Raw genomic sequence first — 27984 nt, 5'->3', positions numbered from 1 at the left:
TCTCATTGCCGCGGGGAATATATGTTGTAGGTAATCATTCTTGATGTATTTGTGAGCAGAGAGAGTGGAGTTTGGTGTTTTGTTTTGGCTTCACCGTCAGCCTTTTCATTCCACTATTTTCTACTGTAGTGAGTAGTTGATGTTAGACGAGCGGAATTTGTAGCTTTTTCTACTCTTTTTCTACACCCGAGTTTGTAAAAGTGGGCGCAAAGTGGAAATGCCATCAGTGTTCTTGCATTTTGCATAAAATAATGCGGAAAGATTTTTTTTAACGGACGACAAGTGAAGCTTTTCAAACCAAAGTGTTCAGTGTGGAGGTGCATTGTGCAAAAAGCCCCAAGGAGGGTGCAGAGAGCCCCCCACACAAGCAAAAAAAAAAAGACTGCATTTTCGTGTGAATTCCCCAAAAAAGCGCAATTTTCACACAACATGGATTTATTTTTAGATAGATCTCTGTGCTGAGATCAATCGCTTCATTTTGAGATTTGATCTCTGATCATCCGCTGAAAGGAGCGCGGCTTATTGAACATTATACGTGTACCCTGAGGAGCTCCTTCGCACACACAGTGTTTTGGCTACAAGAAAATTTGTATTGTTTAGTGGCGGAGAAAGATATACAGAATTATTGAAATTTATCACAATATTTATTCTTGCGCTCCCAAACACAATCCTCTGTGCACGGGATTAGCCAGATTTTCCGCTGTGTTTGTGGGAAATTTTGTGTGTTTATTTTTACTGGCCTGCAAATTGCTGTGAAGCACCCACCAAATGGATTAGACGGCCGCCCCATCTAATCCCATGCTGTGCAACATATTCTCCAGAGACATTTCGGGTGAGTGCCCTGTATGGTACTTAGCAATAAGCAAAATTGATTCTTAATTGTACGTCGTGCCATTTGGAATAAGGTTAAAATGGCAGAGAAATTGCAGAGTAAAAGTTGCAAATTATCCATCACATGGAGACACATTGACTCCAAATGGATATGTATCACGTTTCACTTTTTTTTCTCTTCTTGTTACTTCTTTTATTTCTCTATGCTCATCCACGAAGAATTACTCTGCGAATGGCGTTGCCAAAGCCATGGAAATATTTATAGAAAATCACCCAGCATTATTCCATTTAGCACAAAAATCATTGCAAGTTAGTGTTTAGGATTTGCACGTCTCTTCGCACCGCACTCTATGTATGCTGGCACTGGGTTTGTATTTATAGATTACGAAAATAACACCCTTTTTGCGCTTCGTGGATAAATGGAGGTGTGTGCGTGCATAGAGGGGGTGTAGAAGGGGTCAAGAGGTGAAGACGACAAAGTTGGGAGTAAATTACACTACACACCGCTCTTATGGATGAGGTTTTTTTGACTACTCCTACACCATTTTACATCAGAGTTGAAAGAAAGATCTCCTAGAAAGATTTCTAGATAAAAGATTTGGATATAATTTTTTATATTATCTTTATAGAAGAACTACATATATTAGAGAAAATTTTGCATGATTTAAGTAAAATGGTTTTTCTTTAATTCTTTTGTGCGTCTTGGGGTTGCAACAGACCTTTATAAGTGGTTGTTGTGCTGCAACAACAACATAGCAGCCTATATCTGACTATCCTCTGATATGGAGGAAAATGCATTTATACTGCATCTGACAGTACACGTCTCACGAAGTATTAGCCTCAACAGAGAGAAGAATCCGAAGACACCATGATGAGTTCTGTAAAAAGGGTTAAGAAAGTCCTGCATCCAGAACCTTTGAGGCAACAATATTCTAAAAATTTATAGGAAGATTGCTAACTGAAATAATTATCTTTAATTAGAATTTATTTATCAAAAATTTCAGAACATTCTTAATAAAATTTCGCCGAATTTTTAATTTGTTTTTGGATTCATTTCTAACAACCGTTTATTAATGTCTTAATCTATTCAGGATATTTTTTTAAAGTTTATTTGAAAAGGTGTTTAAACGTGTTGAAAATTGAGTTGGAAAACCAAACTCGCCGGTAGCCTTGCGAAGAGGAATTTGTGTCTAGCTAAAAACAAATTTTCCCAAGCTTTCGGCTGCAGCCCGCCTTCCTCAAGAACATTATTACAAATTAAAAAAAAATCTTTAAAAGTTTTTTACATCAAGCTCATAATCTTAATTATTTTTTAGAACAGCTCACAAATACAAGATTTAAGCTAAATCATAATCTTTATTACTAATCTAGATTCTAGCATAACTAAGAATAGATTGAGGGTTTCTTACGATATAGATAACAACACGTGGCCTGTCTTTCTATCACATTAATTACAGACTTTCCAATTATAGAGACGATATCATAAGAATTTCTAATAATAGCTCAAAGAATATGTCAAAGTCACGCCTTTCGTTATCCCTTTCCGTTTTAAGCCCATAATACCCCACTTTGTATGTCCTGAATGTAAGTCCATACGATGTAAGGGCATAACGCGGAAAGTAGGAATCCGGTGTGGCAGGCAAGTGAACCAAGGAAAACTCTATTGGGAAATCATTCGCGAAAGAGCAATTTGTTTCGATACTTCTTGGCACTCAGCCAAGTATCTGGAGGCGATCTCCTTGTGTTCACCCAGAAAAAAATTTTCAATGAGATACCCCCATCATCCATCCCATAGCATTAGTGTGCCAGAATCGATAAAAGATGGGTCTTGTTGTCCTGATTGGCAGTTCCTGCGGTTGAGCTTCCTTCAGCTCCATGTACATAGGACATTAGAGTGGGGTTGATGTTTGTGGTCACAGAGGAGGACAGAAGGGTGGGTTAGGAGGTAAAATTACGACATTATGAAGAACTCCTAAATTACCTTCATGTTGCCACGCTCTATGTTGGAGGACACCCTGTGCTCTGGGGTCGAACGACAAGAGCGACAATTAACGCGGGGCAAACACGGCAATTGCATTTATGTAGTTGTCGTGGCAACAACCACCTGTTACGAAAGACACCCCCGCATTTATGTGTTTACAGTTTTAGTGGTAGGAAATGCGACGGTTCACTGACCCCAAATGGGGGCTGATGCACCCTTAAACCCAGAATATCGCGCGCGGAGTCACAACAAACAATTCAATTGTATGTCTCGGCCAGCGATTGAATAAATTTTCAACCCCCCCGAAAACGCCCAATACGCCCCAGGTGCTCAAAGGGGAGCAACAGTTTATGAATTTATTATAGACAGAGGAGGAAAACTTTGAAATTTTGCAAGAGGGTGAGATTGAGGTGAAGTCTACGCGTCAAAGAGGGTGAATTCGCCCTTTTATCAGTATTTGAGCAGCTCCCACGCATTATGTTTATATGCTTTAAAAATATCCGCACACATACACGGACAACGTTGGTCCCCTTTGTCATTCAGTTGAGTGTCTTTCCGAACCCTCATGCTTCATGTAATGCTGTAAATCCGAGTGGTTAAATGAGCTAGATTGAAGATAAAAATGCCTTGAAGAAAATGCCTGAAATACTAAATTAGGGATTTTTAGAGGTTCTGGTTTTCATTTTTTTTTTTTTAATAAAGTAATTGAATAGAAAGGGTTTTACCAAGGGGTGTTTATCTGAATGAAAATCTTCGGATCTTCGGATTATTCGCCAAAGATTCGGATGATTCGCGAAAGATTCGGATTATTCGCCATGATTCGCTAAGATTCGTCAAGATTCGCGAAGATTCGCCTAAAATATCCAAAGATTCGCCAGATAAACACCCCTTTTACTCAAAATTCTTAAAAGATTTTTAAATTCTACCAGTTTTCCACAGAAATCTTGAAGAGCCTAATCAGCAGTTATTAGTTTTGCTCTTATTATTTTATTTTTAAAAGCTCTTACCAAAGCCAAGAACCATAAATTAAAAATATCGTAAGAATTTAGAGCAATTTCCGATCAATACTTCCAATTTACGCAATAAATACACTCAACATTTTCAATGTTGTCACCATAAAAACGATATCTCTTATGTTTCACTCACAGCAATCTCACTCAACTATGTACAAGATGTAAGATTGATGCAGTGCATTTGGAATGCAAAAATATTCCATTTTCACATGATTGTATTAATGAACGCGCACGATTTGTTGGAATAAATTTGCATTGATTCACCGGATGGCATAAAAAGTGTTCGCTCCAGAATTTTTGGGTGGAGTGAGATTTTTACATCACCCCCCAAAAAACCTGCTGAGCATATTTTCTGATTAATTCCTGTGAAAATGTAATTTAGAAGCAAATGGATGAAAATCCAAGAGGAAAATGAGCGTCGAAGGTATTATTGAATTTTATGGCATGAATAAAAGCCTATTTTGGGAACCTTCGCCAAAAAGCTGACCTTTTGCTCCTCTCCCGTGGCAATCCCCATTTGACAGGCTATTTAATTACTCTCCCCGTGGGTTACTCAATTTTCACACATAATTGAGACCATTTTGCTAAAATTCTCCGCCAGGAGCTGACAACAAAAAAAAAACGAGGTGTTTGCTCTTATGAATGATGCATGGAAGTGTCGGTGATTTTGCTTTGATTTGTCCCTCAACGGTGTGGTGACAAGCAATCGAGCATAGGGGAGAGATAAGAAATTGCATTAAGAGATGTCTACAATGTGAGATAAACTTTCACCGCAATTCTTGATGCATCTCAACTGATATATAAAGTTGATGCTGCTGCAGATGATATCGTTGGCTACTGATTGACTGTGTCGATCTCTTTGGGTGCGGATGCGATTCGTGGAAGAGACATTGCAAATGACATGGTTTCTCGAGAGTGTGAGTGCCTCATATTTCATTTTCCAATGCCGTCGACATCTCAAGAAGGGTCGATTCTCTACATTGTTGCAGTTAATGTCATCAATCGTGTAGAAAATGGTCGAGAAAGAGTGTAAAGAATACAATAGAGTAGCTCCGTTGAGAGACTTTGATTTGGATTTTGAAATTGAATTGAGTTAAAATTTTTTATGTAATTTTAGGAATAATCATAGCTTTGAAAGCTCATAATGGAGGGTCGCAGAAAGCTTCAGAAATTTATTGTATTTCAGAGCAGTATTTCGATCGCCTTCAGGGTCCTGCTTACTCCTGAAAGATAAAAATCATTATTTTTGTGAATTTTTCAGCTTTTTCTTTCGCTAAAAAGAAAGCAAAATAAATTATTATTCAATTTAACGGTTTTTTAGAAATTATTTTATGCTGCAGAAGAGCATCTAATGTGACCAATGCCGTCATTTACTCTAAATTGCCACAATGATCTGTAAAAGAGCTCCACGACCTCCCCAATCTCAATTATTCTTCATCTTTCCATTGTCTACCTTTCATCTCAAAAAGGAGTGTAATCAATTCATTCACAAGCATAAAGTAAACGTCCCACCACTGCTATGCTGGCGCATATGGCATCGCAGTCGATAGTGTAGGCTTCACAGTTTGTTGTGTGTGGTGTAGGCAGAGTTTGCGGGCAATTGAATTACAAAAGTTGCTGCAGCAGTTTCAGTTTTGTGAAAACTCCCAGACGAGCGCACTGTCCCAACGCAAGCTGAGAGCTCGCACCAACAATGGAGCAGTGATAAAAATCCCATTTTCCACAAGCCGGCAAAAAATCAATAAAGCATAATAATAGCGGCGGGAGTGAATGTGAATGATGTGCTGAAAATATTTGAATCTCTCAAGATAAAAAAAATTATGACTCTGGGTCCGTATGCATGAATTGCTGTGAAACTCCACAAAATGTTCACGCTGAACGCTGGTGAGTGCCAGGCAATGAATAAAATGCAACAAATAAGCATTTATTCTCCATCTAAACTGCTCGCTTTATTGCATTGTCATGGCGAAAAAATATGTGTTGGAGAATTTATGATTGTCACTTATGAGGTGGAATTGCTCATGTGAATTGTGCTTGATAAAATCTCCTCAATGCACCAGCAAATTCGGTCATCTGTTGTTGTAGTTTGGTATTTAGAAAAAAAATTAAAGAGTAGTGGGTGGCTCTTCACCCAGAACGTGCTATTTTGGCGCCAAAAAAAGTGAAAAGGCGCGGAAGCGGAAACTCCCACAAATAGCCACATTAAAAGTGCTGAGAATGGTTTTTGTGCGAGAAAAAAGTCATGGCGATTCATCAAAATCAGCCTCAGTATAATGTGAGATAAAAGATTTGTAATTAGAGGAATTAGCCATGGCAAAAAGTCCGTGATATGTTGTAACTTCTTCACCCATATTTGGGTGGACCAAAACGTCTAAATCAGTGAAAGTTTCATGAATATTTCACGCCTTTCGCACGATGAAAAGTGTTGGCGGTGATTGGCAATTCATATTCAAATTTTTAGCTTTATATATATTTTTTTCTTGTACCTATTAAAAGAAATTGAAAACCATGTTTGGCTATGTTTGGATAAAAAAAAGCGGCGCTAAAATAGCAAAATCGATAAATTAAAGGCATAATGAAGCTCTTGCGGTGATGGGAATTGGCATTGAAATCGCCAGTAATAACAATTGCGTAATTTAAAATTATTATTTTATTGAAACAATACGTAAAGATGCGGAATGCTAACCAATTTGATTTTCCAATGATTCTTTTCTAATCGGTGAGTTTACAGGGTGTTTACAGATTTATTTGTTTTTTTTTTTAATCTCGATAGTTTAGTGTGGAATATCTATTTTTTTAATTGATTGATCTTAATTTTTTTATTATAAATAAATGAAGAGAAAAAGAATTTAAAAAAAAAAAATGTTAAAGAGATTTTCCTGGGATCAGTTGACAAAAGACCTTTTTTTTGAAAAATTGAAAGAATGACGTCACTAAAGTACTTTTTGTTCCTTTCAGTGAATGAAGCAATTCATGTCAATAATTCGTCAATGTTTATCGAAAATTTATTTTTATACAAAATGTAGTTTTAACATTGAAAAAGGCAAAAAACGCTATAGTGACGTCATTCTTTCAATTTTTCAAACAAAAATCTTTTCCGACTTTTCCATTCAATCTCTGTGAAAAATGAAAGATCTTTTTGCTGTGATTCTTTTTTGATCTTCTGACCCAATTACTTCCTCGAAATTTTCTCACATAGAAAACGAATAAGCTCCTTTTTATATAAATTACTCATAAAACTGAGAATTCAAGCACAAATGACACATTTTGTTTCTAATTGCTAAAGTTTAAGAATTTGTCTTCACAATAAGACTCATGATCCAATCAAAATTACAATAGAATTTATCTCATTAAAATCATTTTTAATTTACGTAAAATTAAAATATAAAATGAAGAATGATAAATCTCCTCGTCACAAGTCTATTAATAAAATGTAAAAAAATATGACACACCCTGTCCTAAGAATTTATTACCTCATTATCTTGTCAAATTGAATTTATTTTGTATTATAATTTACAATGATATCATTGCTATCAGTCTTTGTAATCCAATCATGTTAAAATTTATTATTTAACTTGTTAAAAATGATTTTTATTTCAAAACAAACTGCAAAGAATTTTTTTATTTACAAAAAATGATTTAAAGCTCCTGAAAAACTTTCACCCTCACTTTATTTATTCGCCAGGTTCACCCACCTCTCTGGGTGGGTAAAAAAATATGATGAATAATTCGAAGGCGTCACACAAAAAAATTAATTGCCAACGCTGTGTCACAAGTGGCATGCATTAATTAGCATAAAGCAGCCTGTGGATTGTGAATGAAATCCAATCTGCAGGTGATTTCAAGCTTGCTTTCAGGTGTTTTCTGTCAGACGATCCATGAAGATGCGGTCTCAGATCTCGCGGTGATCGCATTATGTCTTCACGTGAGGTTCAATTTCTCAATCACTGTGACTAATTGAGGGCGCACCCGTGTCAGTGATCCCGCTCATTTGGTTGATGGTGCGAAAATCATGCCCACCCCATTAGCGGGCTATCGAGATGAAGACGCTGAAGACGTCTTGCGGTGTTGCTATCATCCACTAGGGCATTTGGCAAGCGACGCTAGTAGAGACCCCAAAAAAGAATGTGTTGTCTGTTTCCAGATGCTCTAATCTCGGGAGTTTCGCGGTCAGGCATGAGGATTGTTTAATATTATTTTGATGCTGGCTGTTTTTTTCTTCCACACTCCCAATGGGTTATTATAAAATTCCCTGGCATGCGGCCAAGGTGTAGAGTTTTCCGTGGTGAGGGAAAAATTTATATTGGGTGCACAATTACATGCGGCGATGAAAATAGAAGTTAGATTTTTTTCTATTGGTTTTGCAAAGAAAAAAGATACATTGAGGAGATTTTTTTCCAACCGTCATGTCTCTTGAGAAAATTATATCATTCAATCGCTAAAAGCAATTGTTATTTTTAAAATAACACCATTTTCCGGTTATGCACGATAGAATTGACTTTTTCTCATAATGCTGTGTATGTGTTGGCTTTTTTTTATAGATTGCCAAGGTTGGATTTGATTGCGGAGCGAAGAAGGAGAGAAAAAACACGGCGCTCAATTGATGAGACGCTGCTTCTCAAGTTAATATCATAGCGCTATATCTTAATACATAAAGTTCATATCGGTGAGTCTTACATCGCTCTGTCGCCGTACATAAATCAGAAAGCTCATTTCCTTCGCAGAAGCCGCGGAAAAAGGCATATCGAAAGAAGAGCTTGGGCGCGTCGGGAAGTGCGCGGCATGCAACGCTGTCCGTATATTCATGAGATGCGAGAACGCCTTCTGCCGCCCCAGCAGCCCTCACCGCCACTTCATCAGCCCATCCAGTTTCGTCATCACGCACCCCATCAGCATCCGCCCACGCCGCGTCCCACAGAGCCCCCAATAGCCATGGAGAGCCAGGAGCGCGAGGGCCTACTCATGGACGGTCGCCCTCAGGATGGTAATCAGGTCGGGACGGTGGTCAAGGTAGGGGCAGAGGCTCCCGAAATGGGCGCCAAATGCCGCCGAATCCCTGAACACACCACATTTGCTATGTATCTTACTTTTGACACTCACAACACTCTTTCGCCATCACTCTTTATTTTTGGGCTTCAAACTTTGTTTTCGCTCCCGCGATTACGGAGAAAATTATGAACACACAGACACTCCTTATTGCTTGCTAACAAAGTGATTTAGTTTTCATGACAATTTTTGGGGGATTTCTCAATTTTCTTAGGTATGGATGGGTACTGTATCATATTTATGCTTCAAATTTATTTGGAAAATGAGATATGGGGGCGTGGTTTAAGCTTATTGGAGTTAATATTTATTGATTTTTCCTAAGAGATCAAAAGGAAAGGAAATTCTTAGACTTCCATTGAATGCTTTGGGATCTTTTATAAAACTTCTGGGTAGCTCCTATAATCAAAAACAGTCATGACACAAACAAAAGTGAATAGACTCCTTTCTGGACTGAGAATGATAACTTTTCATATAGGATAATGAATTATTCATGATGATTTGACAATTTTTTTTCACTACCTGCAAGCTTGAAGAGTTAAAAAAAATAATTTTTACGGCTCAATTGTTTAATTAAATGGAGCTAATTCTGGCAAAAATATTTTCTTTTCTTTTCTTACAATTCGTGAGTTATAAGGTTTTTTGGCATTCTCACAAAAAAAACTTATAAATTTGTAAGATCTAAAAAGTTTCACAGTTCAACTTTTAGAACACGTCGCGAGAAACATTTTTGCTATAATAGAAAAGAAAAGGTTTTGGTATTCCGGCCGAATATTTTCTTATAACTTGTAAGAAAATCTTACAAAATCATATGATTTATAAGGACCTGGCGAGGTGCTTTTTCAATCTTTTTGTGAATTTTGTGACCGCTAAAGCATGATTCATCGTCATAGGCAGCAATTAACTACTTTGACAGATATTTTACATGAATCTGAGTGTTTGGAATTGTTTTAGGTTGTTTTTTTTTTAACAAAAATTATTGTGAAATATGTGGAAAAACTCTAACCATTTTTTGTGAATTTTGCCAACGAATGTCAATAGTTTCCAGAGATTTGGCCTTGAAGAAGATGATTGATTAGAATTATGCATTCACACAGGCTCTGCATTAAAAGATACTTCTGTAGTGTAGAAAAAAAGGCAAAAGTTAGAGTATGGGAAGACATTTTATTTAAGAACATTCCGCATAAGATTCTGCTTATTAAACAAAAATTCCATGCTGCCTGGGAGTTGTCCGGGTATCTCTTCCCGGAATCCGTGGATGCCACAGATGTTCAAAAGTTCCGGATAATTCAATTTTTTTCCATGACAGTCTAGATAAAAAAAAATTTAAGAAAAAACTCTTAATTCATCATGGAAAATGCAAAAATACTTTAAAAGGGTTAAATTTTTACCAAAAATCGAAAAATCCATTGTGTTTTGTTGATAAATTCACTTAACTTTAAGCTCATTTTCTTTATTTACATTAACTTATTTCACTTCGTCTATCTTCGATTTCACTTCGTTTGATAAAACTTAAATTTTAACAGCGACATCTGTTTTCGTGTTCTAATTTCGGAGCTTTGTGTATGTGTTACTATAAAAGAATGAAAAAGAAATTTTTGTGGGAATGCCAAATCTTACAAAATCCCTTGTAAGACGAAATAGATAGAAAAGAAAATATTTTTGCCAGAATAAGCTCCTAAATATTTTTAAACTTTCAGAGAATTTCCTGTTTTTATAAAAGAAACTTTAAAACAAAGCAAATGATTTAAATATTTATGTAGTTTAAATAAAAGAATAATCAAACATACATTAATAAATATTTAATTAGATAAAAAATGGTATAAAGAATTTTTTAAGAAAAGCTTCAATTATAAAACTTGCCAAATCATTCTCAGAGATTTTTTTTTGCAAATTATGCGGAAGTGTGAGGTCGTTTATCAACAACAACAACAACACACATAGCCATTTGTCCCATTACTGGGGTTGGCTTCTCACACACAAATTTTGGCTTTGATTTTTAATGACCGGCTGCCGACCTGACGTCAACCTCAGAGAGGCATTTTGTTGCATTGTGACTTTGTGTTAGGAATATTCCTCATTCATAAGTTTTTATCACAAGCAACGGTGCAGAGCAGTCAATATCAGTTCAAGAGTTGCCTCTCGTTGTAATATTGCACTGGTGGGAACGAGTGGGGGCATTCCTGACCGAATGAGATCTTTTTTCATATCTGCATTACAGCCTATCGAACACCACCGAGCCTCGAACCCGCCGACCCTCCCAGGGACATTGCAAACGGACACTGGGACCGTCTGCTTTGCCACTGCTCTACTGGGCCGACCGTGTGAGGTCGTTTATCCCCTAAAAATTACCTTTTCTTTACAATGTCGCATAAACTTTTCTTTTTCATTATAATCGGGGAGATCGGGAAGCTTTTACAACCCTCATTTGGGTATTAATAGGGTATTGTCTGTCTGATGAAACTTGTGCGCCAGAGAAGAAAGAGCCATAACATTGGATGATTATTTTTTCCTTACGCTTCCCCACAAGTTTCCAATGAGTTTCCGCACATTAAAGGTCATAAAAGAAAATCTTTTCTACTTACGACCACTAAGAGACCATCATTTGGGGGGGTTATTAAATCACTTTTTGGGGTAAGTTTACATGAAAATTTTGCGAAATATTTGATTTTTCTTCAAATGAAATATTTTGTGAATTTTCCACCCACCAGGGAATTACTTTTATTTGGCAAATTTCCGCTGTTGTTTGCAACTTTCAATTGGGGTGCATATTTTAGGCATACATATTCCCCGTGAACTCGGGAGGATCGTCTGTCTGGCTTTATTTTCACTGCAGTGGGAAATGAGGGAAGTAAATTGCATGGTGCAGGGTGTTGCGCAATAATTCCGAAAATTTTCATGAAAACTCCCTCACACTTTTCTCTTTCCCAAATTGCCATTTTTCTTTTGCGCCGAAATTATTCAAAATCCCCACATTTCCTCACCTTTCAACCATTTTTTGCATAATACATTTTACTTTTGGTGTCTTTCATAATTTTTTCCAAACAACCCTCCCGCAACCCACCCCCATCCGCTTCCTGTGCATTTTTTGAATAAATTATGTGACAGTGCTGACAAAAATGTTCTAATTGCGTGCTTGTTCTCCATGTTTGAAATTAGTTGAATCCCGATGGATATGGTTCACATACAAGCCCAGCACATCAGCGCACCCCGCTTGTGCCGCGAGACCTGGGGGAGGACTTCAGCTTGGATTACGACGAAGAGCCGCTCGATCCGCGAAGACCAAAAAATGCCAAGTGAGTGCCCCCACACAAACAACCCCTTTTGCATTCCAACCCATTTTTAAGAGCCTTGTTCTCCCCTTCTGTTACTTCCATTTTTTAACGTCACACTCGTGCTCTTGTTTACCAACAAAGCCACGACTGTAGTTAATACTCCTTTTTTTATGTTTGGTAATTAATTCAAAAATAATTAAAAGTGATTATCTCCAAGAGAATTCTCTCCGCATAACAGACCAAGCAAATTATCAGACACTCGCCCCACAAGGAAGATAAAAACAAAGAAGAAATTCTATATAAGAACGAAATAGAATTCCTAAAAGCAAAGGACATTAACAGCAAATTTTTGTTTGTTTTTCTTTTCTTTTTGATATTTCAGCACATATACTAAAGATATTGGATTTTACATTCGAAGCCAAAAAAGGTCAGAGAAAAATAGCTGCCAGATTACCTTTCACACATTATATAGAACTTTTGCTATACTATTCTAACACAAAATTCAACAGTTTTCCATCCACTCTCTTCTAATCAATGGAAAATACACCATATTCTGCACTCACAGATTGACATAATGTGTACCCAATAACTCTCTGCTAACTCACTTTGCACTGTATCAGCCAGAGATGGGGGCTTCTGTTGAATTGATTACGTTCTTTCGTCGAATTCTTTACATTTAGAAGAACCTGTAAAATTTTTAGGGGAATAACTTGAAAAGCGTAGAATTTTTATTATGTTTTGGGTAAGAATTATTTAAAAAGGAGTTTACCAGATTCTTTATGAGAAAATCTTTTATTCAAAAAAATCAGCCGGATTACAAATAGTTTTGTAGAGAATGTATGAACCAGAAGGAGGATTCTCTAAAAGTGAAAAACTCCCGTAATAAACTCCTAAAGGCTTTAGCGCTTTAAAAGAAACATGAAAACCGGGAAAATCTTACGGGAGTTTATTACGGATGCAATTTTTTTTTAGAGGATCATGCTCACGTGAAGTTTTCCTCTCTTTTTCCCTGCAAAAAGCCTTCGGGAGTTTATCACGAGAGTTTTTTACTATAAGAGAATAGAGCCCCAGGAATTTTTTGGCCATGCAATTTCTGAGATCTATTGAAGATGTGTTTTTCTTTCAAGATTGTTCTGAAATAGAGGCTGGCAAAGATTTGCTTGAGAGTAAACAATGACGTCATCATTGTCATTTTTTTTATCATTGTAATATTAAATATTCTTAATTTAAAAACATTTTATATTAAATTTAAAATTCTTTAATTTTATATTATTTAACAAAAATTACGATAATAATGTAATTTCCCCTTTGGGGAGTAAAGAATTCGCAAGAAAAGAAAAAACGTAAAATCCCATCTCTATCCGTAGACTAACATAACAAGCTGTTTTGTCTTCGCAAAAAGCACTAACATCTTGTATATAAAATATGTTTTGGTGTGCTCAAAATAGCCACATTTCCATTGTGTGTGACAAAATAGCGTGTAAGGAGGCAAAAGGGAATGTGTGTAACAAGTGTCTTCTGGGGTGGAATGAGGCGATACAGATACATAGGCTTGTATTCTCGAATGTGCTTGATTGAGGAGACAGAACGAACATCCGCCACGGAGATGAATTTCCTGAAAACAGGCCGCGCTCTGAGGGATGGGAGATGTGAGTGCATTTGCTAAATGGCTAAAATCAATATTTAGTCCCTCTTCGGAATATGCTCGTCGGGAGTCCCGCTGTGAAGAGACATAATTTCATAGAGGGTGACCTATTTACGCCACCGACAATAAATTCCCATTCTTGATTTCGCTCCGCTATTCCTTTCGTCCAATTGTAGTAAAATTCTTTTTGTTTCATTCCTGACGCTTTTCACGGAGTTTCCCACTGGGAGTTGTGTGCGGAAAAGGATAATATAGGGGAGAGGGGAAAGAAAATATGCCACCACACTGATAAAATCTCGTCTCTTTGTCCCACACACAGAGCACACGAATGGCAAAATCGATGTGGGAATTGTAGGGAAGTAAGGTTCTCCCCCCTTTATTGCACGCCATCACGTACTTTTCCAATTGAATATGAAGTTTTCCTTCCAGAATTTTCCCCCAAAAAGTTTCCCAAAAATTAACGACGGGAACACGTTTGTGCTACAGTGGTTAATTCTCAAAAGATATTCTTATACTTTGCACATACCTTTTAAGGTGTGGAAGGAGAATCTCTCCACTTTAATCGATGAGATAATCGCAAGAATATTTTATAAGAGGAATTATACAGCCTATGAACACCTGTGAGGCAGTATGAGATAATTTTATATACTCATTTAATAAATTTTGCAGGTAATACATACTAATTAAGAAAAAATATATATTCATAATTATTTTGTTTGCATAAGGATCATTTTATAGATGAAAGGAATGAGAATTAATAAAAATGGTATAAATGATGTCATTAAATTACAAAGTAGTGAGGGAGAATGGATTAAATTTTACTAATAAAAAACATAATAAAGAGATTAAACCTGAAGCTGTTTTCGCAGAAGAGACAATATTAAAAGAGATTTTTTTTTAAGTCATGGATTATGATAGCCATTTATAACTTAATCCAAGTCGATAGATTTCGAAAATGTATCAGGATTTCAAACAAACATTTTTTATGACTAGGTTAATGCATTATTTAAAAATAAAAATAAAAAACAATGAAATTCTGCGAAAATCCAACTATTTTTCGCTAAAAGAAATTTAAAAGAGGAGTAGGTACTATATATAATTAAAAATGAATATACATACTTATATTATATTTCTTTTTATTTTTTTCAATTAAGCTATGAACTCTTATAATAAAAATTTATATTTTCCGCATTTTATTAAAGCTTGAATTTATGATTGTCATATCACTTCAATGTGTCAGAATTTAAATTCAAATATTCATAACAGTAATAACCGTCACAGTCGCAATTGAATATTCAATCAGTTAGCTATTGCGCTATTGATTTTGTGTCTTGAATAAACCATTATTCTCTGCGCTAATTTCACAATGCAAATTGAAAAGGACATTGCGCGGGAGGACGAAGGTAGGGCATCCCTAAGTTGCGCTCCATTGTCACCCCTTTTTTTTGGGGAGTCTCCTGAGGAAGCAGTGAGACGTGTTTTTCGAGGGGATTTGCGCCTGAATAATGCCCTTCTTTTGGTGCGGAAAATTGGTGGGATAATTTGAAAGTGTGTGCGGGGATTCATTGAGCGACGCTATACCAAAAATCTCCTTGTCATCGTCGCCGTCTCTCGCGCGGGAAAATCGATCAATACGGGAGGGAAGTTTCATATACCGGATGCTGTGCGTCCCGAAATCACACATACATAGTCAATGGTACAACTGGGGATGAAATGCGAGAGGGTGCATCTCCCGTGACTCTCAAACTTTCACCCCTCACGCAAAATTCTCTCGCTCTCTCGCTGTGAGAGAAAGTGCAAAATATCAGGAAGGTGATTGCTTTCTCCGTGGTAGATGAAAGAGGACCACAGCATCATGGGAAAGTCTTTCACACGGCTTTGTTCGGGATTTGGCAAAAGAGAAGAGAGAGTTGTGCTACACAGAGCATCCTCTCGCAGGGTCAAAGGGAATTCCAAGAGCGGTTCTGCCTTCATTCTATCCGTGAGTTTTGTGTGAAGGAAGCGCGCAAAAATTCTGTGCTACTGATTATGATAGCCATTTATCAGTGCAATATTGGAAAGTGGCAGTGAAAATGTAAAGAAAAAACACATTAAACATCACACAGCAATTTACCGTCCATGGTTTGGTGGCTTGTGCTTATTTTCGTACCCAAAATTGCACTCCTCCTTTTCAAATCCATTGTCCTCTTTGCTCTTTGGGATCGTCCCAAAGGACGTTGAATTTTACCCTCGATAAATGAAACGTTTTTTTGCTTTGATATTCATTTTGAAAATATTTTTCTTTGGAATTTCCCCCCACTAATTTGGGTGAATTATTCGTTATTATTTTAACCAAATTCCCAAAGAAGCGGCAAATTTTCCATCAATAGCATTTTCTTTTCGGGCGCCATTGTTAAACCCAATTTTTCAAATCGATTGGATCCCACCTAAAAGCTCACCAAAATGCTTTTCACTCTCATCAAAAATATTCCATCTTTGAGGTTTCTTCTGATTTCTCCAAAATTTCCCGGTTTTCTAGCAATTTCCTCGGGTTTTCTTGACTTTTTTCCCAAAATGTGGAGGTCACTAGGTCGCCCGGGCAGCCAATCATACAACCAACAGCTCGGCCCCACCCACCTATATAGCACACAGCATCCATCGCAGGATACCGCTCTCTGTAGTACGTTGGAATCGTTGTGCGCAATATCGCCACACAAATTCTCTATAGCACACATATAAAAAAGGAGAATACAGAGATTCCTTCCTAAACTATTTTCTCTTCCGAAAATCTCAACTTTAACCCTCCCACCCTTTTGTGGGTTCTCCACCCCAAAGACACACACAGGGAAAAAAATCTCACCAAAGCACAGTCCATTGAACCCTGGAGATCTTCCTCAAAACAATACCGTCTCTTAAAGTGCGACATCGAAGCTACAGCAAGATTTCTTTGCGTGAGAGCCACCCAACCCAGAGAGCATCATTAAACCCCCATAAATGAACTGCAAGAAAGAAAAGCAATAAAAGTGATGATAAATTGAGGGTGAAGGTAGAAGAAAAGTGAATTGAAGTGTGAGAAAAAAAAGAGCAAGAAAAGTTTTTCTTTTGGGTGTGAGGACATTGACTTGAGAGCGAAAAGTGTGCAAAGATGGGTGGTCCTGATGTGAAGGTGGCCACTGTTGATGTGGAAAGTGGAGACAATATGGCTACGCTTCCCGTCTCGAGGGCACACACAGGCGGAAGTGGGGACACTGCTGAGAAGAATAATGCAGCCAACAAGGAGATGGAGCTTAAGAATGTTGTCCCAAAACCACTTCAGAGGTTTTAAATATTTTCCATGAAAATCTTTTTTTTTTTTAAGTTCTTTAAGAAAATTATTTTTTAGGATTCTAAATGTCTATTAAAATTTTTAAAAAGGATTTATTTCAAAAAAGATTTTTTTGGAGCGACTAAATTGTGTCCTAAGGACTAATGTTTGTTAAATTTCTCAGAATTAAACAAGAATTTTCCAATGCTACGACAATTTTAAATTGTTCCACTAAAGTCACAATTTTTATTCCAATTTGTGACTTAATTACGACGTCTTGGCACAAAGTTTTAATTTAGTCAGTGTGTGCTTGTTGGGTATTGTAATTAAAATACTTCCCTTTTGGTGGAATGTTCGTTGTTTAGATCTTTCAGGCTACACACAATGCTCCCTTCTTTATTCTGTTTTTCACGATGGGCGTATATGGCACAATTTTGCCAGTATTGGTTTAGTTTTATTGTCCAGTTGAAAGGGTCCTTTCTTCTCCTCATACAATATAATTAAGAATTTATATAGCTTATAATTATACTAAGGATCTTATGCTCGTTGTATGACGTCCTTAAATTTAGAATTAGTTTTTTTATAAAACTAATTTTAAATGACATGCTAAATTCGATAAAACCGCAGTTTTAAGGAAATGAGAAGAAAATAAAATTGCTCTAAAGTTTTATTTTCAGTTGGGAAAAGTTTAAGTTTCCCGACATTTTCTTTTTTCCATGCCGTTGAGTCTAAAAAAACATTTTTTTCTCATTTAAAAGTAAAATGATTTTCTCTGTATACTTTACATAATATCCTTAATAATTTTTAAGTATTGAAACCTATCAAACTTCAATTTTCAGGGAAAGGAATATAAGTATATATAGCTAACTACCTATAAGTATTTTAGAATCATGAACTAATGACTTCTTTTAACAATTAACAACAACAAAATGTAAGAAATGTGCTTCACTAATCACTTTGAGCTTCAAAACTCACAAAATCTCATATAAAACCTCACTTTGCTTAACGATTTATGGGTCACCATCACCTGAAAATCCTTAAATCTAACACCATTAATCACCTCTATATGTAATTTATTCGTACTTTGTGCCTCGTTTGCCTCTAATACGGAGTTTTTCCATTTGAGGGTTGGCTAACTTATGTATGTTGATGCTCTTGCAGGACATCCCTCTTCATTGTAACCAGCTTGGTGTATGCCATGCTATTGGTTGTGGTTTGCATTTCTTACGTCATCAGCGACGTGAGCACCCGTCGAATCCCCGTAATGTACTACGAGGGATTCTTTACGTATCTCTATGGAGCCAGCATCCTCTTCCTGCTCTACGTGTTCTGCTTCCTTCTACAGGGTGAGTGTGATTTTGACCTAGATTTCTGTACTCGAGAGAATATGTGGCATCTAAATGCATTTGTGGGGTTTGATTGCAGAGAGCACCTGCTGTGCTGGTGGTGAGAAACCACCGAAGCCCGTGAAGGAGAAGAAGCCGAAGAAGGAGAAGAAACCAAAGAAGGGTGATCCACCAGAGGGAAAGGATGCCAAAGGGGGAAAGGACAAGGACAAGGATGCAGCAAAGGGTGGCAAACCCAGCCCATTCCAGGTAATTTCAGTGTATAGCCGTGCTTTTTTGCGCAACAAATCCGTTGCATCCCTGTCAATTTGAAGTAATTTTGCATGGGAATATAGCACTGAGACTTTCTCAGCAATTATTAATCACATTAATGGATTAAAAATTATACATACACTCGATTTATGATTTTGCAATTTTTTTAAACACTTAAATTATTACACATTCCTCCCCCATTATTTTATATCAATCATTTTTTTTCTACTTAATATATTTTTTTTATTTATTTGTTATTTTGCAAACTTACAAACTGCCATGTTTTTCATTATACTGTGTTGTATAATTTTCATATACACAACATATCACAACAGGAGGTCTTACCCAAAAAGAAACGCGATTTGGTGCGCGAACAATCGCTCCAGAAGGTATGACATTTGTGGTGGACAAGTGAAGAAATTCTAAAAGAAAAAAAAACCAATTTGTTGCGAATCTTTCTCCATTTATTGAGACATAAAAATACAAAGTGTGTGATTCATCTTTCTTGCCTTATCTAACATTTTTTTTTATTTTCTTTCGTTGATTAATCAATGCGATTTTTGCTTGCATTTTTGCCTTTTCTTTTCCTTTTTGAAAACCTTTTCTTGTGATAAGTTGTTTTTCGGCAATTGCTGCTTGAGAGAATTTCCAAATTGGACATTAATATTGCTTAAGAAACTATGTTATGCTCATCCCTAACATAACGAAATTCCTTAGCGGGAAGTTTCCTTGCAGCAATTCCAACAAAACATCTCAACAACATTTTACATGTTTTCCCCTCTAACATTTTCATAAGTCTTGGATGTTTTTGGACAACAACTAATCCATTCAGAATGTACAAAATGAACCAAAAATTAACCAATCTGTGTGACTAAATTCTTCCTATTGTTTAGAAATTGTGGATTGGCATGTATATAAAAGGAAACAAAAAAATAACTAAAAGAGGCAAACAGCTGAAATGAAATTTTATGTTTTCATATAAAATTTGCAAAATATTCGCATTTATGGATATAGCAGTACGACAGAAGTTTTTTTTTTATTTACTACAAGGGAGGGTTTAAGTAGCTTCTTCATCGTACTTACTATGCCAGGCGCGACTTTCTTGATCGTAAACCTTTTATAATGATTTGCTTTTATTTGGGATATTAAATAAATCTTTGTGATATTTTTTGTAGGTAGCATAATGTCGGCAATATTCGCAGAACAAGCATAATATTTCGATTATTATGTAATCAAGCATAGTAGGGTCGCTTCCATAATTATGGAAACTTTTCCAGAATTTCTGTAAAATATTAAAAATTTTCATAATTTAATGATTAAACTTTTTGCAAAGAAAAATATCAAATTTTAATTAATATTCTGCTATTTAACGAGATTGTTTAGAAAATTCCGTAAGCGTCTTAATAAATGCGAAAGTAAATTCGGCATTGTTTTATAAGAATCTTGTTCTGATCAATTTTTATTCGAAAATTGCCAAAATAATTGATGATCTGGTGTAAAAATAATTATTAAGAAAAGAAAGAAATTCGCAAAATTAATATGCAAATTATTCGGATTTTTTATTCTTCTTCAGCTGTTTGCCCCTTAACAAAAACTCTGAATTTGGCCTCTTAAATTCCTTTGGAAAAAAAGTGAAGAAAAAATCTGAAGAAATGTGTTGTTCAAGGACTGTTCTCAATAATTAATTCCAGACTATAAAATTCAATTTTCAGGATACAACTGTCGAAGCGGAGAAAGCACCAACACCAAAGAATGTGCGAAAGAGGAAAACTACGCAGAACAATACCACCCATGGGAGTTTCTTCCTCCGTGTCGGTGCAATTGGTACATAAAATATTTATTTTCACTTTTCCATCGAGAAAATCTTCTGACTCTATTTGCCGTTTTTTTGTAGCTTTCGGTTTGGGTACAATGATCTATACTGGATTGGAGTTTGGTTCATTCTTTGAGATTCCTTTTGATTCGCCGTGCCATCAAATTTTACGCGGTGTTAACCCACTTCTTCAGATGATCTTTACTTTTATGCAGATGTATTTCATCTTTATGAATGCAAGGGTGAGACATTTGGGAGTTCTTCCTTCTCAAAGGCCTCTGAGAACTCATTAAAAATCTATTTTCAGCTCAACATCCATCGCTTCAAAGTATTGGCACGTTTTGGACTGATGCACATCGTTGCGACGAATGTTTGCGTGTGGATCCGTACGCTTGTACTCGAATCAATCAAGGAGATCACACTCTACCACCAACGCCGTGGACCATCACCTGAAGACGGTGCTATTTTAGGTAAAACATTCACCAATGGACCACTAAATCTCTTAGGAAACTAAGAGAAACTAACGCAAATCATGTTAACCATTGCAGATTCCATTCGACGACATACCATGAAGAATGCACGAACGGTTATGGGAACACATCTAGAGCCAGATTTCGATTGGGAGCCACTGCACTCCAATATGAATCTCCAGGAGGCATCATCAGCTGAATCTCCAGCAAATATCCTGTCGCGCATTGTTAAGAGTACAGCTCAAGGTGTAACGGAGGGACTTGCTGAGGATCTGGACAATCCAACTCCAACAACAACATCATCCCCTACAACAACCATTGCACACACCACAACAACCTTCCTGAGAAAGCTAAAGCGTGCCACATCAGCCCCAACCACTGCCGAAACATCCACAACCACCACAACAACTACACCTTCCCCACCAACTCCAACCTCAACCCTAGCTTCTATTTTTGCCCTCTTCTCCTCATCCTCAACCACCACAACTACCCCACCACCCACAACAACAACAACAACAACCACAACAGAGTCAATCTTCAGCAACCTCTTCGGCTTTGACCAGCATTCGTATCAGACCTACTCAGAACTGGCACACAATGCCACCAATTCTCTGGACCAGACTGTTGAGAATCTCAATTCGTTGTACCCTCAAGCCTTTACTGCATTCCAGGCCATAAATGTATCAAACTCAACTAATGGTACAAGCTGCGGACGAGTTAATATCATGGGGACCATTGTTCAGGATTCAGCTCCCTACCTATATCCCTTCATCATTGAATACTGCCTGATTGGAGCCGTTGTCATCTACGTAATGTGGCGTCAGATTGGACGATACCCCAAGTAAGAAGATTCTGTGAATTTAGCATTAGATACTAATTTTAAAATTTAATAAAAACTCTGAATTTTAGGTTCGCTACGGAGGAAGATCTTGAACATCGTTTAGAAGTGATGCTTTCCCGACGTGCTGTAGCCATGGCTCAGGCCTCCTCAGGTCGCGTTGACTGCATTGGAGCATCGAAGGGACTTTTCTTTGGACTTTTGCTCCTTGTTGGCTCACTGATCTGCTTGATTCTCTTCTTCGTTCTTGTGCGTCATCCACAATTGTCACTCCTGGCTATTTACCTGGCAGACGTATCACACAGCGCTCTAATGGCTTTCTCCGTAATTGCCATTCTTATCGGCTTCTGCAGGTACAGACATTGGAACCTTGTTATTAGTGCCTGATATCAAGTTGTGCAAAGAAAATGTTTTAAACAAACTTTTTGTGATTTTTAGGGTTCAACACTTGAAATTCCGTTGTGAGGACCAAAGCAACTTGAACGATATCCTTCTGCGTATCTCGGCATTCGGTTTGTTCACCTATTCAGTGTTCAGCGTTATTTCTGGAGCACTTAACTTCCTAGATAGTGAGCCGAATTTGCTTGTCTGCGTCACTGGGGCACTCGCTGTTCTACAGGTAAGTTTTTATATTTAAAAAATTTTATTCTAGGTAAATTTCTTGAAAGATCCAAAAATTGTATAGCTAGAAAACAATCCAGAATTTTGAAGTTCATTGGACTGACTAGGTCAAAATATAGCTAGATTTTTAATTTTTTTTTTTGTAAATAATGAGCTATTCTGAAAGTCTTTAAGACGACTGAAGAGATATACCTAGATATACGTTCCTAATAAAACTGAGCTAACTTGCCTAATAATAATTAGTTAAATTTCTAAGATCACAAAATTTCATTTTGGTTTTAAAATTTATCAGGTTTTGTTAAAAATTTCTGGACTACTTATAATGAAATGCTTTGATAAATATTCAATCCAAGCAAACTATTCTTGGTATTAAAACAGCTAGATTCTTTGCTAGAAAACTAGGTAGTTTCTTGATATTTTTTAAAAATGTTGAGTCCGAAGATAGTTAAGTTCCAGAAATTTTTAATCCTAGCTTACCTAGATACTTAGAATTCTATCACTGAAAACTTTCAATTCTAGTTCAATGTGTCAAAAATCCTGGCTTGCCAGAACTTAGATTCCTAGACTAGGATACGCCTACAGTTCTAATCGACGAAACATACCCGAGATACCAAAAATACAAAAATTAAACAAATTCTGTTTTTTTTTAAGGTGATATTCCAACTGCTCTTCATTGCTGATGTTTCCCGGCGTCGAGTTCACCTTCCAGAGCATGACCGGAGCAAACCAGGACGTCAGATTGTCACATTCTTGCTCATCTGCAATATCTCCATGTTCGCCATCTACACATTTGAGGCACAGAAAGTCTTTGCAAATCCGGTAAGTTGTCCCCCCGCAGAGTTGGTCCACAGCAGACAGAAAAACTAATTAATCACCTTGCCTCTTTGCAGGTTCAATTGGACTTCTACGGCTTCATTGCCTGGTCACTTATTCAGCGTGTCACCTTGCCCCTGTGCATATTCCATCGATTTCACAGCGCCGTCACTCTGGCAGAGGTCTGGAAGACAACATACAAGCCACGTTTGGAGTAATACCATCATCGCAACAATTAAATCTTTTACTCAATTTCTCAGAATTTTAGAGAGCCTTCTGACGAAAGGTTGTAACAGACAACTCTCTAATGGGCTCCATTTTTGATTTTCCGTAGACAGATTTTTCTCTCACGTCCAGAAAAGGCAGAGTAATGAAAGTATAAGAAATAAAATGATAAGTAGAGAAAACATTTAATCAAATCACAATTAATCAAAGAGTATGGGCAGGCGGGGTTCTCCAGAAAGAAAAACCACCACGGATTGCAGCCGAGCATATTAACTAGGAAGCATTTAAATGGTCCGATTAGATGATGAAAAAATTATGACGAAAGAATAGAACCAGAATAAAATATAGAGATGTCTGAATATAAACAGAGAAAAAAAAAACGTAAATTACTAAAAAAAATTAATTCTTGTTCCGAATCTGTGTCTAGGTGTTAGGATAATGAAAATGAATCATAAAACTTATACAACACACTTAGAACATTAACCATTCATGACGACGACCCCTTTTACCAATTTTTCATTCATTTCCTTTGTTGTTGATCATCGCGCCCCAGTTGGGGCTTCTTCTTCAAGTCTCTGGCATTCGTGATCTCTGAGACGCACACACAATTTTAAGACGTAAGTTTTCGAGGGAGAGAGACTTTTCTTATGTTCCGACAAATGAAGAATAAAAAAAAACTTTGTAGTGACGATCGCGAAGCGAATTTCGTCAAAAATTGCACGAAAATCTTCCATATAGATCTTCGAATGGGATGAAAATTTAACAAATCATTTGGTAAGATGGTGCTAGCTTACCCAAAATTCCAACTTAAAAAAAAATCGATAGAATCTCCCTGAAAATTGTAACTTTTGTTAAACAAAATAACGCAGATCAGAGTTGAGATCTGATAGATTTGAGATTTTTGATACAGCAACGGAAGTTTTTCATTTTCTTATTGTAATATTTTAAAGGTTATTTTTTAATGTTTAAAAAGAATTAATAATTTGTATTTAAGTATATACCACCAGGCGTCTCCATCTTAAGTTTTTTCTTGATAAAAGATAAAATGGAGGCGCCGGGTAAGACTAAGCGTCTTTTAAAAGTTCGTAGATAATTTTGAGCCACGATAACGGATACAAATACCCAATTAATTCAAATAATTTGAAAGTAGAGCTTACAAGTAAAACCAGGCGTCTCCACTGTAATACCTGACCAATTTAAAACCAAAAGGAAGCATTAAGCCATCACCAGGCGCCTCCATTTCAAATTCTGGTTAACTTTTCCCGTATTTTCCGTTGCTGTTGCCCAAAAACTCACAAATTAAAAAAGACTCAAAAAGAAGATTTTAATACTCAATTGGTGAAAGTTTTTACTAATTACGTGACAAGTATCATTAAAATAGAAAACAAAAAGTTGTGTAACTTTTGAATTCGCTTCATACTGGGACTGCATTTTGTACTCGTCTACTTTTTATAATAGGAAATAATGAGAAAAAAAATATTGAGAAAAACATGTTTTTATATAGAGATTTCGATGAGAAAAATTTTCACAGTTGATAGTAAAAATAAATAAAAATTATTGACAAGAAATTTTATTGTGTATAACAGAAAGAAAAAATAAGCATTGTGCTGTTCTTTGACGAAGAAATATTAAAATAAAAAAAGAAAGAAAACATAGAGTACCCACATGATTGTGAAAAAGTTGAGGTAAAACATTAAAATAGAAGTAAAAAAAAACAAATATTATCGTCAGATATTCCAAGTAATTAATAACTAAACAAAAAAAAAATTGTAAGCATATTGTATCGTTTTTATCTTGAGCGTTGAACATTTTGAAGACGATTTGAGGGAGTTTTTTTCAGATGAAGAAAATCTTTCTAATAGAGTTCTTTTATCCAAAGTTTTCGATGAGACATTTTTGCTAGGATGGACTGCATAGATTACATAAAAATGTAGATTTGAGATTGCTCATGTCGTTGGAAACATAGATGCAACATAATAAAACATAAAATAGTGGTATAATATTTAAAAAACCCACCAAGAATCCTTTTGCAAGAGCCACACATTATACTGAAACTCTTGGGGAAGTATTTGAACATTTTTTGAGAATTTGCACCAATGAGGACCAGTTACATTCATTAGGAGGACAAAAAAACATGATACGTCTTTGAAACCATAAAAATCATTTAGGCAGAAATGCAAAGCACATCGATTTACATAGATTTACGATACAATGGCAACAAGGATTGAGGTAGGACACATCTTTATGTCTTGTCTACAGATCCAAAATTTAAAATGGGGATTTTTTAAAAATATAACAAACAAACAATTTTATACCACATTGAGGTTAATTGGAAGCTAACAACCAAGGAAAGTTTAGATTGATATATTTTACAAAAAAAATCAACAACACTCTCTTATATACAAAAAACAAGAAAAACAAATTTTCTCATTTTCCCGTGTAGAAAATTATCCGTCTCTTTTGTGTAAATAGTTTTCCCTTTGTGAGAAAAAACGTTGATCTTTCATCTATGATGAAGACCAATCTGTCCAAACTTTTCCAAGTAAAAAAAAACAATTACTTTTAAACCACATTTAGGGTTCCAAAAATTGTAAAACTCTTTTCTCATTGAGAAAGTTTACGTGTAAGATAGGTTTGCACTAAAAATTTGTGTGATAAAATTTACGTCTCTTTACACTTTCTAATCCTTCTTAAAGAAAACTACAAATTTTATTGATATATTTAAACTTTTTATATTTCATTGAGGGTAAGAAAAACAAACCTGAAAATGCCCTCTTTAAAAAATCGTAAATTTTCCATTGTTAATTTAGCCTAGGATGATACGAGTTTGAAACAGAAATGAGATTTATTGCATGAAGGGTGTTCCGAAATAAACGCAGAAATTTTTATTAAGAAACTGAAGGTAGAATATCAGATTTAAAAATTTGAAAAACTACTTAGCTTGAATGTTTTTGAGGTGAGATTATCATAACAGTCTAAAAACTTAGACATTTTTCAGTAAGATTCAGAAAAATGTGGTTTATTTAATTAATGAATCTAAAGCGATTCGTGATTCTAGAATTCGTTGTGGTTCATCATGGAATCATTTTTGAATTTAATGAGAATTTTAAAATTTGTAACCTACTTATGAGTTTCGGATGATTTACGAAACAAATCATGAAACTTGCAACTAAATTTGATGGAATGATTACGAGAATCTCATGATTCACAAAACAGGTTCACGAAACACTCTGTAAGATTCAAATGATTCTAGAAACAATTCATAAGAATCGAATAATTCTTTAAAGAATTTATAAGAGATAAATGATTCTGAAAACAATCCATAAGATTCAAAAATTTCTAGAAACAATTTATTAGATTCAAATGATTTTTGTAACAATTCATAAGTTCAAGTGATTCTAAAAAAAATTAAAAAGATTCTAATGATTCTCGAAACAATTCATTGGATTCTTTAAATAACATTTCAAAAGGAAAGAGATCTTACTGAAATTCTGCGTTTATTCTGGTACACCCTGCAATTTTATTAGAAGAATTTCTCTAAAAAGTGAAAAACCATCATATCTGTTTTCTCTTTATTGTATCAAATTGTTCATTTAATGTACCTACTAATTTTTTCGTCTATTAATCCAATTTATAATGTCTTTAGTAAATAAAAAAAACACTGCCATTTTTTCAATTAATGACGATAAAACAATACTAAAATGTAGTTGCTGTGCTCAAACTAATTTAATTCTTCCTTGAACCATCCCTCCAGCTAATTTTCTTTCTTATTTTCCTTCAATTCTCGTGACACAAATTGGGAATCACAAAACAATAAGATTGAGGAAGCAATTAGCGGGCGTATGTAATATTGAAATTGGCATGAGCAATTCATAATAAAAAGAAGAAATCAATTGCTATAGTAATCCCTAGGTATACATACATATTAGTTTTATTTGAAGAGAGAGATGGCATAAAGTGTGACGTAACAATATTTATTTGCTAATATTTATTTCTCAAAATGAACGCGAGTGAGATATTTTGCGCAATTAAGGCATTTTTTCGCGGATTTTCCGCCCCCAGTTATGTTTCATGCATCACAATTTTTTATTAAGGTGAAAATCAAATGAAAATTGAGAGACTTCCTTATTTAATTGGAACATTATATACATTGAATACTGTGTAATTTACGAATAATTTTTGTGAAATGGAAGAAAATGAAAGTTTCTGTACCACATAAAGTCATTGCAAGTAGATTAAATAAAAAAAAAAAATAACAAGAAAAGTTTATAAATAACTTTATTTAAGGGAAGCAAATCCGGAGGAAATGCAATGGAAAATATCAGGCAGAGTGACGCGAGAAAATTGTGCAGAGTGAGAATTTGTGACACTCTCTAAGTAGCGATATAATTTATTGTACAAATGATAAAAAAAAAGAAAAAAAATGTACTTAAAAGATATGATAACATACATATGCTAAATTACGTTAACGATACCCCGAGTGTTTTAATTTTTCTTCTTTCTTTTGTTGCAAATGAACCCATAGACGGGAGAGA

General features: G+C 35.7%; 3 protein-coding genes across 25 annotated transcripts in view; 1 reads left to right on the top strand and 2 right to left on the bottom strand.

The window, feature by feature from the left end:
* Window positions 1-27984, bottom strand: part of LOC129790865 (UNC93-like protein) — a 1060245-nt gene that overhangs the window by 375720 nt on the left and 656541 nt on the right. The gene's annotated exons all lie outside the window — the stretch shown is intronic.
* The window catches only part of LOC129790850 (cleavage and polyadenylation specificity factor 73), a 566536-nt gene that overhangs the window by 375720 nt on the left and 162832 nt on the right, over window positions 1-27984 (bottom strand). The window lies entirely within an intron of this gene.
* LOC129790829 (proton channel OtopLc) lies at window positions 58-27923 on the top strand. Of its 19 annotated transcripts, none has more exons than XM_055828589.1 (16): window positions 108-832; window positions 8367-8491; window positions 8550-8835; window positions 12028-12164; window positions 12526-12570; window positions 18233-18417; window positions 18497-18666; window positions 19005-19058; window positions 20382-20493; window positions 20564-20724; window positions 20790-20952; window positions 21031-21793; window positions 21862-22143; window positions 22229-22409; window positions 23063-23230; window positions 23302-27923. In XM_055828589.1, the coding sequence occupies exons 3-16, from the start codon at window positions 8608-8610 to the stop codon at window positions 23440-23442; spliced, it is 2790 nt and encodes a 929-aa protein (XP_055684564.1). In that variant the 5' UTR covers window positions 108-832; window positions 8367-8491; window positions 8550-8607; the 3' UTR covers window positions 23443-27923. The 19 variants fall into 19 exon arrangements, with proteins under 19 accessions (XP_055684573.1, XP_055684564.1, XP_055684570.1 ...); XM_055828591.1 differs by lacking the exon at window positions 108-832 and adding an exon at window positions 5471-5709 and having other exon boundaries at window positions 8550-8817; XM_055828590.1 differs by lacking the exon at window positions 108-832 and adding an exon at window positions 5471-5709 and having other exon boundaries at window positions 20790-20940.

The sequence above is a fragment of the Lutzomyia longipalpis genome, chromosome 2, assembly GCF_024334085.1.
Source record: "Lutzomyia longipalpis isolate SR_M1_2022 chromosome 2, ASM2433408v1".
NCBI lineage: Eukaryota > Metazoa > Arthropoda > Insecta > Diptera > Psychodidae > Lutzomyia > Lutzomyia longipalpis.
Note: the sequence above shows the minus strand (reverse complement) of the source record. Positions and strands in the feature narration are given on the sequence as shown.

Coding starts and splice junctions, on each gene's coding strand:
- LOC129790829 (XM_055828589.1), top strand. CDS start 8,608: ATGCAACGCTGTCCGTATATTCATGAGATGCGAGAACGCCTTCTGCCG. Junction 12,571..18,232: donor TACATTCGAAGCCAAAAAAG/GTCAGAGAAAAA, acceptor ATGCTCTTGCAG/GACATCCCTCTTCATTGTAA. Junction 18,667..19,004: donor GCAAACCCAGCCCATTCCAG/GTAATTTCAGTG, acceptor ATATCACAACAG/GAGGTCTTACCCAAAAAGAA.